Source organism: Dicentrarchus labrax, unplaced genomic scaffold, assembly GCF_905237075.1.
Source record: "Dicentrarchus labrax unplaced genomic scaffold, dlabrax2021, whole genome shotgun sequence".
Taxonomy (NCBI): Eukaryota; Metazoa; Chordata; class Actinopteri; family Moronidae; genus Dicentrarchus; species Dicentrarchus labrax.
Window position 1 is genome coordinate 28,718,902 of NW_026136719.1, and position 12,113 is coordinate 28,731,014.

Consider the following 12,113-nt stretch of genomic DNA (forward strand, 5'->3'; position numbering starts at 1 on the left):
AAACCCAAGAGGAAGAACGTGTTACTTACTGCCTCCTGTTTCTAAGCAGCATAACAATTTATATATATTCATTTTGGACAGAGATTCACTGCCAGCTAATTATTCTCAGGATCTTACTTTAAGGTGTAGATGAAAGAGTTCAGAGAAGTTGCTGCATATGAAAAGAATGTCATATGTAACATGAAAGAAAAAACAATGTGGTACATATATATATTTATTTTATAAAGTGAATTGAGGAGCTGGAAGCACACTGATGACATTGATTTTTATGTGGGAGTTATGCTTTTGTACCTTCTATCAGAATTGTTTTCTTGTATTTTCTTTTCCTTCTCGCTTCATTTCTAAGCAAACCACTTTGTATTTCTGACACCTTTTGTTTCTGCATTTGGGTGGGGTGGAAATGGGAAACTGGGGAAATTTAAATAGGCTGTATCTTTTTTCTCTGATTTACAGTACTGATTATATTTCAAAATAAAAATTGCAAGTCATAAAAAAAAGAGAAAAGTTAAACAGCAAGTGCAAAGCCGCACGAAGGTGTCTGACAGTCGGCAGGTGGTTCGTCACTCTGTCCTGTCATGCAGAGGGAAGCTTTGATTCATTACTCTCGTGTGGCGGCATTAAGCAGGCATTTACTTCCTCTCACTGAGGCTTGAAAAGGCGCTGAGTGTTAGTGTGAAAACATGAGTACAGATGGTACTGTCTTTCAAACACTGAGATGCAGTGGGAGGATGTGTGTGTATGTTGTTCATGCTTGTATGATTTGTGCTCGAGTGTGTGTGTCTGAACTGTCAGGCAAAACAACAATATTATTCCTAATAATAAACCCCCCCTATATATAAATAAAGGGGGGGTTGGGTATTCTGCAGAATTACATTATTAAGAACCTTTTTCCATCAAAAAGTAGTGTTTCATTTTGAGTACCTGTGCATTAACTGGATTAAATGTTTTCATTTTAAGCAGTTTCTGAGTTATGTGTACAGCCCCCTGACCCCATCCTGGACAAGTTTCTAGAGGTCTAAGTGATCCTGAATTTTCAAAACTAAATGTACGCCTCAAAGCTTCAGAGTGGCTTCTGTTCCGATAACAGCTCTGTGCTGCAGCTCCCATTTTTCACAACACATTGAACAAACTGTACTATTGGCTGGTGTACAGTATCTCTTTACTGGTGTCCTAAGGAATTCCAGGGATGCTGAGCAAAACTTTAGTGCCATCTACAGGTCATCAGCTGCAAAAACAAAAGGAACTTTCCATGACCTTGATCGCCTGCATAGCTAATGCACAACTTGCTGTATGCCATTTCAATCGAGCTCGATCTGGGAGTGAATAATGTCAAAAAGATCAGCACCCACTCCACTTTGCAGTTTAAAGACAAGGGCTGAGAGGCTTCTCCTGTGTTTCTGTCTTCACACTTACTTAACACTTGTATGCAACAATGGCAGGATGGAGAATAAGCCTTATCTCTGAAGAGCCTTTTAATTGGACTTCTGTCTGCATAATGGGGTCTAAATCAAACCGAGCACAGATTGGACAGAGGGTTAATGAGTTGTCAGGGAAGTAGAACAAAAATAGACTCTATCTCGACTCCACTGGGACTCTACTCTCTCCAGCTGAGGCTTAACTCTGCATCTACGAGACATGCAGCACCAAAAGCGTCCACTCCAGCACGGAGCCAGGGCCAAGCCTGCCTTTCTGCTGAGCCCAACGCCGCATTGATTAAGATTCTCGCTGGGAGAGTTCAAGTAGGGGCTGGCCAGACTGCGGTTGTCTTCCGCAGCTTGGAGGGAAAACAGAGGGAAATGCAGATAGTGTGTTGATAAGCAGTTAAAGCACTTCACCAGGAAGGCCAGCAGGCTCCTCTGAACGCTCTCCCACTGGAAGCAGCTTTTGATGTACTGCAGAGTCGACATGATAGCCATGTACAGTGTCTTCACACGCAGTACGTTCCTGGCCAAAGCCTGAAAGATACACAATATAAACATTAAAAAACATAAATAAATATTACAGTAGTTATGCCTAAAATGTAGATTAAATTGATCTTAATTATGGTTTCATTGCGTATGTTAATTCATACTTAACAGGAAACCTCTAGCCAACCAGTGAATTAGTGAGAGTAACTGGTTTGTTTTGGAATGAGCCATTGCGGTCAGGGGGGCAAAAAGTGTCAGTAATCTGACCTGATTTTGTCAACCAAGACTTTCAACAGTAAAACAGAACGAAACACTGCACGTTACGATCCGAGTCCTTGGTGTGTAAGCCAATTTTGGCGTTAGTGAGCAATGTATTGTCTGACAACAATGAGTCTTTGTGGGAAGTACAGACAGTCAGGCACCCTGTCTCGCACCCTGTCTTGCACACTGTATATCAAACTAATGTAACAGAACAGTGGACAAGAACTCAGTCACAGTTGGGGTCAATTAACGCGCAATTCAACTAATTCAGGCAAAGGAAAGTCTTTGCTTTCGCAGCCTTTGTTTTGTAGACAAAAGCAAAGTAAAAATTGTTCATGTTCCGTTCATATAGAGCAAATTGATAGTTAACATGGTAACATTTGTGCAACTTGTATTCTCCTTTTTTTCTCTTGCTCCTATTTTTCTTTAAAATTTTAATCATCCAAGCATCACAGGAATATTCAGCTCAGTGACCTCTGACCCTTGCCCTCTTTACTGCTGGTTGTTTGAAACGTTTACTGTTACTGAGTTTAGGCCGGCAACCAGCTATAATTTTCATTGTTGTTTACTCTTCCAATCATTTTCTTGATTAAGTAATTAATTGTTTGGTCTTTAAAATGCCAATTTTTTTAATTTTAATTTTTTTTTACAATTCCACAATTTCATAAGATTCAATACCTTCAAATCCACTGTGTTGTCCTACCAACAGTCTAAAACCCTAAGATAGTCAGTTTGCTATCACATAAGAAATGTAAAACAGCAAATCTGCTTATTAATTTTCTGTCGATGAATTAACTAAATGTATTATTGACTATCTATTATTCAGCACTAATCGATTGAAGGGTATTCTATCCTTCACTTGTAAGTGTATGCTGCTCTGGATGAATAAAAATCAACTACAATTAAAATCTTATGTACCATGTGTGTTACAATTTATTTTTTTACTTGCAAAATATGGATACCCAAACCCCAGATTATACAGTAAATGAATCGGAGCTGTGGCAAACCTTTTTGGAAAATTTGGGATTATCCTCCATGAATCTTCTCTCCCGGGGTTGGAAGGTTCTTATACTTGCTCTGACCTGATGAAAACAAATGAAGCTGTGAGAAACAGACAGAATCAGGCCCATCTTCCATAGCCATCATGCACTCATGTCCTCTTTACAGGATGAACTTTTACTTACAGGGTTAAAAATAACCTCCAGCTCCAGAGTGATGCTCCCCTTCGACAGCCCACCTAAGTCCTCTTTCTTCAGCGGGTAGGTGATCTGTTGTCCCCTGCGGATCTGCAGGACAGAAAGGGCATCAGGTGTCGAACTCAGCCACAAACCTGACTATCAGTCATGCTGGATTACATCTTAGCAACTCTTCAACCCGCTGGACTGTTATCGCCCTCTTCACTTTAATTTAGACACAGAGTGTAAATAGATTAGTCTATTGTGTGCATGATGGACTCTTGGTGAAGTAGTGTGTACCGAGAGCAGGGGAATGGCAACTTTTCCCAGGAAGTCTGGCGCCTTGTCTCCATCCTCATCAAAGATAGTCACCACCAGAACATCATGAATGTCTTTGACAGGGCTGCAGAGACAAACAAGGAGGTCAGATACTCCACATAACAGCAGTAGGTCCCAGTTTTTTCAACTTGTCACAAGCATACAGCATACATGAGGTTTTACATACATTATGTAGAATTAATGAGCAAAAAAAAGAGACTCAAACTGACAATGTGAAGACTTTATTCCACTCTGGGTGGAGGCTCTTGTAGACTGTGTGGGTCTGCAGTCTGTCATTCCCCAGTTCAAACACACAGAAGGGATCACTCTTGCCTGCAGAACACAACAAAAAACATTTACAGACTGAGCTTTCTCTGTCCCTTCAGATGTAAAACAGAAAAAAAGAACGTAAGTCCAAGTGTGTGACGCACCATTTAAATCAGCAGCCAGCAGTTCCGCAGCCTTGATGACTTTGACTTGAAGGAAACCGACATCACGGAGGTTTTTCAGGGACCTTTTCAAACTCTGTGGGGGGACAGTAAGTAGACAGGAAACATGAGGGTTTAGAAACATTTAAATTAGAAAACACTCAAGAGAGCCCCTTGCTCTAAATCTGTTATTTAAACAATTGTTGTTGTGTTTTTGTTTTTTTGTTTTTTTGGGGGGGGTCAATCATGTACTATCTCACAATATTAAATAATCCTTGAAAAATATTTCAAATATTTGTTCTGAAAAGCAATCATGTGTTCCTTTGCCAAGCTGTCCATTAAGAATGCATATTAATTAAATGTCAGATTTACATAATAAAGAAAGTGTATTTATATTGTCTATGGATGGGTATAAACTAGCCAAGTCCACAACCATTATGGATTGCCCAACTCACTGAACATTTATTTTCATACTTTTCTAGGATGAACTGAAACCAGGTACGATATAACATCTAAAAATGTATGTTATGCTTTGGGAAATTGTAATATATGCGTGATTTTTAGTTAACAGACTACAACATAAAAAAGTAGGCATTACACTTAAAGTGCAGCTTTTAATTTTCAAGGCAAATTGTAAAGGGACAGCATCTCCAGCACAGTCCTAAATATTCTCAATATTTAATTTAAAGAGGGTAGTGCTCAGTTGAGTACTGGTACCCTACCACTGGCAGTTTGAGGTAGACAGATATAAAGGCAACCCTGATGAACAGCGTGTGTTTTATGTGATCTTGGTGTTGTTGTGGCTGAATTAAAAAAAGAAAAAAAAGAAATCCAGTTGAAGCACCCTGATTTGTTTTGGTTATCTGAAGGTGAAAGGTTGAGTCGGCTCATGAATAAGGAGATTTTTGTCTTAGCAGGATTTATAGAAAATGCATGGTAATTTGTGACAGAGAGCACTGTATCCAACAGAATAAGACATTTCTGTTGTGGAAATTAAATTTTATGACATGTTCTCTCTTTGAATTTGTGGAACTGTACATTGGGATTTGTCATGTGGCCATCCTGGCTGTTGTTGCTGTCTAGTGTTTTGTAAGCCAATATGGGCTGGGCATCACATGCTGCAGGACACTTGTATAAACACAATCAGTCAAATATTCCCTCCTCCTCTGTAAATAATCAAGTATGGCTTAACAGAAGGACTTGTTTTTTTGTTTCTTTTCTTTTGTAACTTATTTTGTGATCATGACATCTCTATTCATTGTTACATCCATGCCACTCAGCTGTGTCTTATTGTAACACTTATAGACCTTCCCACTACATGAGTGCCTAGCTGATGTAAAAATCTTCAGCAGAAATTTTGTTACTCAGTGTCATTACAAGGCGGATACTGCCATCTATTGACCTTCCATCACAATAGTGCAAGAATCTTTGTTTCATTTTGGATTTAACTAACCTCAAACTGACTCAAATTTTAAATTGAATGTTCACTTTATAGTGACTGAGACTACCACACATTCCTTTCTCTTCACTCTTCGCCTTTTGTAATGGCCTCATACTTGCTTTAATAAAAAAAAAACCCTTAGACTGACCCAGATTCTCTCAAGAGAAAAGCTGAGATTTTTGTTGTATGTATTGATGCAACTGAAAGTGATGCAACCATACAGTACAGATAGAAGTATTGGTAGTACAGGTACTGACATAGTTGTCCAGTTGGTTCTGTTGCTCGTGAGGTTCGTCGAGTGGTGCAGCACAGAGGTCGGAGATGGAGACGCCGCTGCATGTATTCAGTGTAAGCAGGAAGACCAAGCGTCCTCTCCCCTGGTCTATGGTGTGTGTGAACAGCTGCCTCTGATCGTAAGGGACCCTGGACAGGTCAACTTCACACCTGTACACACACATATACACAAGCCTTCACCAACTGTATGCACATGCTGGCACACACATATAGATACACACAGTCATGCATACATACATATCCAATTCTAACAGCGGCAGCCTAGATTTTTCCCATTGCTGTATGCTAAGGCTCAGTAGGCATCTACTTGGGATGAAGGCTAAACACCGGACCATTCACTGAGACACTAACAGGAACGTTTTCTTCACCTGAAAAACACACCGCTCACCTGGTTGCAATTGGACTTTGCTTACAAATTATTAAGTGGAAAATCAAGGCAGCTCCTCTGGAAATGTCAAATCATTTTTTTTCCTGTTCACAGGGTTCAGGTGTTTCGCAGCAAGGCAAATTCATTTGATTTTAGACTGTTGCCGTACTGCCTTTGAAGGGTAAGTATATACACACACACATACACACAGGATCTGAATGCAGACTCACGTTCCCAAACACTCCTCAGTCTTTCGTCCTCCCTTGGACCAGAGCTCCACCTCCAGGATATTGGGACTGTCGAAGAACTGGTTTAAAGTGAACCTCTCTCTCCACTGAGGGTTGGGCACTTTGCAGTGATTCTGAATCAAAAATGAGTTTAGAACATTAAGTATAAGAAAAGAGAAATTCATGTGCATGTACATTGAACGCTGAGAGTAGCAAAGTCAAGTTCAGAAAACATTATGCCCAAATTTCCACATTATTTTACAGTGGTAATTAACTTATTCAACATTCTGTAAACGTGTGAAATGTCAGAAAACATGAATTTTTATAACATGTTTGTTGTTATCTACGTTTTTACACTACTATTTTTGTTGACTGTTTATTGACTTAAACCACCGGCCACACAACTCTAACACTTCAAGGTGTAACTAATCATGAAGGTATGCGTGCGCGGCTACTGAACGTTTTGTTGGTTAAGCAGCTTCAGAAATCAGCATCAGAAATTACCATCGCACATAAAGGCATAAAAAGTAATCACTGTGACTTTGATCCTGCCTATGGGAAAAGAAAAGGAGCAACACTGCTCTATAGCGTGCAGCTTTGATGAGTAATGGAAGATGTTGCAGAAATGCAAGATAATCATCAGTGACAGTAGCCACAGAGCCAGCAGTGCAAGAAAGTGAGCATCAATGCTCGACAATATCCAGCTGCCAGGAGGAGCAGTGATTAGAGCTCAGGCATCTCACGTCATACACCAAAAATCCATTTTAGCTTTTCCCAGAACTTCTCTTTTGCATGATCTGTGATCACATTAGAGATTATAAGAGTATTAAGGCGCTAACATTTGGGACACAGTATCAGTTATGGCAAATGTGAATGTAAAATTAAAGTCCAAGTGAAATTAAAAAAGTAATGTTAACCCTTTAAGATTCCTCAGTTACATTGTACTATTTAACAATGTAGGCCAAAAATGTACTAGAAATCAATTTCTTTGTATTTTTCAAATCAAAATCCAATCATTTTGTCTTCCTGTATAACAAAATGTGAAGAATGCTTATATAAGCATAAACTAAACGATTTCAACCAATAATATCCTGACATTCAGATGTCAATCAATCTTCAACTCATAGTCCCACCCTAGCTGTTTTTACAGGAAATAAGTCATTGTGCAAAAGCAAATGGCACTCTGATGTTCATTTCACCTGGACTTTAAATATATATATATATATATATATATATATATATATATATAGTATTTGTGCTGCATAAAATACATTACTGTATTTATAACGCCAGTCTCAAGGTAAAAATACCACAACACAATACATACACAAGAAACATTTCCAATATTTTGCTAAATTCGCAACACACTTGTGAAAGGAAATGAAAAGATTAGGGATGGAGTGGTTAAATAATGAAGAAAAGTGTTTATGACTGGAAGAGAAGAAGAAGAGAAAAAGAGCAGAGGAAGGGGAGTGTGGAGAGAAGAAAAGAGTAAAATGGGGGGGGGAGAAGAGAAGTATTAAGAATAACAAAAGGAGGGGAGGTGGGGAGTATGAGGAGATGAAAAGGATTTGTCCTCCAACCAGTACCTTGCTTTTGTATCTCTGCTCTCCCAGTTTGAAGCGAACAAAGAGCTGACCTCCCTGACCGTCCAGCAGCAGCTCCTGACCCTCGACCAGAGTCACTGACACAACCGAAGTCCACAGCTGACTCTTCTTCAGTGTCTCTGACAGACGAAAGCTCTGAAAAGAGCCTCCCGACTGCAGGAGAGGGATATGAAACAAAGGAGAGAAGGGGAACGAGGTGGAAGGAGGAGGAAAAAAAGAGATTCGGAATACAAATATAACACTTGCATGCAATATCAGGATATATAATACTTCAAGCAAACAAAAGCAAAGGGATTCTACCTTGAAATTGTCAAATAAACTATATAAAGCTTAAATCAGATGGCAACAGGCTGCAAATCAGAGCTTTGCTTTGGACATTAAAACAAGCTCCGTTGGAAGGCAGCTGAATGAGACAGCATTATCTCTCTTCTCTAGTGAAAAGAGAATGAAATGTTCGTTTCATTTCGGTAAAAGATTAGGTAAAGCCTGCTCTAGCCACAATGCACAGCGGTGCCTCTCTTCCATATATAATGGAGAGCCATATAAGATAATTAGCTGAGCTTACATGGAGACACAGTGCTGTAGAGAGATACATTTAACACAGATTCAATTAATGCAGATCAAGCTGATACTGATGTCCTGTCTGAATATGTCCTGCCACATGTCTAGGCAGAAAATAATGTTTCAATGAACAGACCACACTGAATGTGCTTGGCAGAGTATAATAAGTATCTGAAGTAGCAGGGGAACATGCACTCAGCAGGCAACTTTATTAAGTATACCTGTTCAGTAATGCAAACACCTTCCAACCACAGAATCACGTGGCTGCAGCTCAACATGCAGAAATGTTGAAATGTTTCTCGACTAACACGAGGTATGAGCCAAGATGCCAGATGTGTTGGTTCAAACATCTCACAAAAAGCTGCCCCACTCAGATTCATAGATCCATGCACTACAGAGGACAGAGTGTACTAACAGAAAATGGCATAAGCAAAAAAAGCATGCATTCAGCAGCTGTATTTTAACTGTCAACAAAGCCCATGAAAACAAAACAAAAGCAGGAACGTGTTGGTCTGGCTCTCAATACTGGTTTCCACTGACAACATAAAGCTTTAAAAAATGGGTTCACAAATAAAGTGTTTTGTTTTTTTTATTTACAGAGACACTATGTAACCCTTCAAAAATAAGACATAAATAATAAATAACACATTCTTATTCTTGAAAAGAGAAGTTAATATGCAATAAAACACATTACAGTGGCTAATGTTAGCTAACTTTAGGTGTAGCTGACATTACTGAGCTCCTCTTACATTATATTTTAGCCTTTATCATTATCCAATGTTATATAATAATATCAGCAGACTCATCCTGTAAGTAAACAGTAAGGCCAGAAATACTGTTGCTAAGCTCAGCAGTGTTTTGTAGTGGGTGACTCCAAACGTCCAAGAAATCCAGCTATGTATTGAGTTGGTATAAAGGAAAAAAATGTCTTTGTTAAATAAATACCTCAAAAACGTTATGCTGTTCTGCAGTCAAAAAGTCAGTATTAGGTAGGTATACATCACTGAGTGTTAATGACTCTTAATCTTAGAATAGCTATTTTTAGAATTAGTAATTACACCACATACATTTGTCAGCTTGTATTTGTTACAAAAGACTTCTCCTTTTCAAGGAATGGTGATTTGCTGCCCTCTTGTGCAAAAAGACCGACATAACTGCCAAAATAACAGTCTTTATGAAATGTTGGTCAACGAAGAGACACCAGATCTGCTTCATTGCACCTTGTGGTACCAGTTGAACTACTCTGAACTCTGTCGAAGGAGGTCATACCCTGCAGATGATTGGATGTTAACAGTGACTCATTATTTAGAAGCTCTATATTTCTATATATCTGTAGAATGCGAACCAAATTAAATATTACTTAAAGTTTGTCCAGTGTGTTCCCTCCATTGTGCCTTACCCTAATACTTCGTTTTCGTATTTGGGGCCACCGCTGCCAACAGGAGCATGCAAGTTAGGTGCAAAACAAAAAGACACTGCGATTAGTAAGACATAGACAGAAACATGAGTAAAAACATAAATGTGTAATATATACGATGCATTACAACTATCCCTACTGCTAGACAACATGCAGTATATATGCACGTGGGAGCTTGCCATACAGGGCCTTTTTTGCTGTCTCCATTTCTGAGTGACAGAGTCATGTCCACCAGCACGACCCCCATGTCGTCTTCCAGGCTGTTTGGGTCGTCCAAAGGCAAAGACAACTCGTTGACCCTGAAAAAAAGCAAATTTCAGCTTCAATTAATTAAAGAGCTCAAACTGGTCTAGATCAGAGATCACAGCAGTTGTGTGTCATGGAGGCAACATCTGTATTTTCACAAGAGTCACAACCAGAGGAAACTAACCAGCAGTCTTCAACTATTGCTTATGCTATAGCTGTACTGGTGCAGATGTGGGTAGTGTGGTTAGTGTGGGCTGTGCAAGGACAAACACTTTTTTTTTTTTTTTTTTTTAAATACTAAAAGCAACCATTTACACTATAGTGTAATGACACTCTATAGCCCTGCAGGTAGTGATCATTTTGAACTGGTTCATTTGGCTTGCAATAGTGAGGTCTCCAAAATTGTATTAAAAATGCAAAAATGCACCAAATACACTAGATATCATTTCTTGAAGGGTTGTTGTATTACACTGTGCATCTGTACCATGTACAGTAATGTCAGTGTATGTGCTTGAGTGTATGTGGAGGTGGACTGTGAGTGAATGGGCTGGTTAAGAATTGAGCTAGACTTTTGGAAGGAGAGGAAAAGGTGAGTCATTGTTTGTTGGATTGCAGTATGTTTTTTTAATTATATTAAAGTTTAAAGAAAAGTAACGTTTCTAAACTGAAAAAAATATTAAGGACAGGACAGGACAGGAGGACTCTGCTGCGATGTATTAAAACCACCAAGAAGATCATTGGTACTCATCTGCCCAGCGGCAGTGCTATGTGTGAGGAGAAGGACCTGCGTAGAGCCCAAAGCATACAAAAAGACCACCACAACCACATCCTGTTCACCCTGCTGCCAGACTCCTAAATACTCCACCATGTAAAAGAGTTCTATTTCTTGAACTTACTATATATTCACCCATGTACTATACTACTATCATGTTTGTATATAACATTTGTTTTTGGGAGTAGCATAAAGGGAACTACAACTTAATCTCATTACACAACCCTGTGTTGTAAAATGATAAATAATTATTCATACTACAGCACCAAACAGTGTTTGCAATACTCATTATAAACACACTATACATGCTAAAAGTAGAGAAAATAAACAATAAATATCTATCAATAAGTAATAAGAAATTGCAGTAAAGGTAAAGGTAAGTAAAAGTGTCTTCACTACATTGTCTGTCCACCAGAGAGCACTGATAAGTGACACATTTTCTAACTGCAAACTGTCCCAGTCAGCACATATGATTGTTACAATTATTTTTTAATTTTTTTTTAAATGCAACACACTGCATTCCCCTGCACTCACTTGTCAGTCTCCAGATCACTCAGGGTGACGCTGGCGGAGCCCATAAAGTCATCTGTTGTCAGATCACGGTCGTATACCTGAGGCATGTCAAACACCAAAAGACTGTTAATACAGAGAACATCATGGACACAATTACTGTAATGGTGTGTCTGTGGAACCTCAGAGACCATGACCACAGGTATTTGTTACCAATAAAGGTGTGACGAAACTGACGTGGAGTTTGTTAATACTACTACAACACAAATGTTCATAGCTGATTTAATTCACTGACTAAATGTTGTTTGGCTGAAACAACAGCTGTCTTGAGGTAAAGTGGTAGCAAAGTTCTAAAAACATTTTATTCATGTGTTGACTTGACCCATGAACAGCAGCAAATGTAGACTTCCTCCATTCATGGTTCTGGGGCTGTACCACCTGAGCTCACTCAATCACAGTAATTCCCCCAAAGCATTGTGCATTGTGCATTGTGCAATGCAAACACACTGCAACACCAAACATTTTTTGTTTGTATAATTTATGAACATTCTGACTAACCACATAGCCAACACATTTAACACC

General features: G+C 39.0%; 1 protein-coding gene across 3 annotated transcripts in view; it reads right to left on the reverse strand.

The window, feature by feature from the left end:
- LOC127351534 (multiple C2 and transmembrane domain-containing protein 2) overlaps positions 1–12,113 on the reverse strand; it is a 37,920-nt gene that overhangs the window by 7,995 nt on the left and 17,812 nt on the right. For 2 of the 3 annotated variants that reach the window (XM_051379149.1, XM_051379147.1), the window contains 12 exons: positions 11,556–11,632; positions 10,188–10,302; positions 9,986–10,018; positions 8,008–8,178; positions 6,422–6,552; positions 5,788–5,974; positions 4,093–4,186; positions 3,892–3,994; positions 3,644–3,746; positions 3,353–3,454; positions 3,176–3,250; positions 1,836–1,955 (listed from right to left, as the gene is read on the reverse strand). In XM_051379149.1, the coding sequence (XP_051235109.1) occupies positions 1,836–1,955; positions 3,176–3,250; positions 3,353–3,454; positions 3,644–3,746; positions 3,892–3,994; positions 4,093–4,186; positions 5,788–5,974; positions 6,422–6,552; positions 8,008–8,178; positions 9,986–10,018; positions 10,188–10,302; positions 11,556–11,632 (1,311 nt within the window). The remainder of the gene's footprint in view (positions 1–1,835; positions 1,956–3,175; positions 3,251–3,352; positions 3,455–3,643; positions 3,747–3,891; positions 3,995–4,092; positions 4,187–5,787; positions 5,975–6,421; positions 6,553–8,007; positions 8,179–9,985; positions 10,019–10,187; positions 10,303–11,555; positions 11,633–12,113) is intronic. The other variant, XM_051379148.1, reaches the window with a different exon arrangement.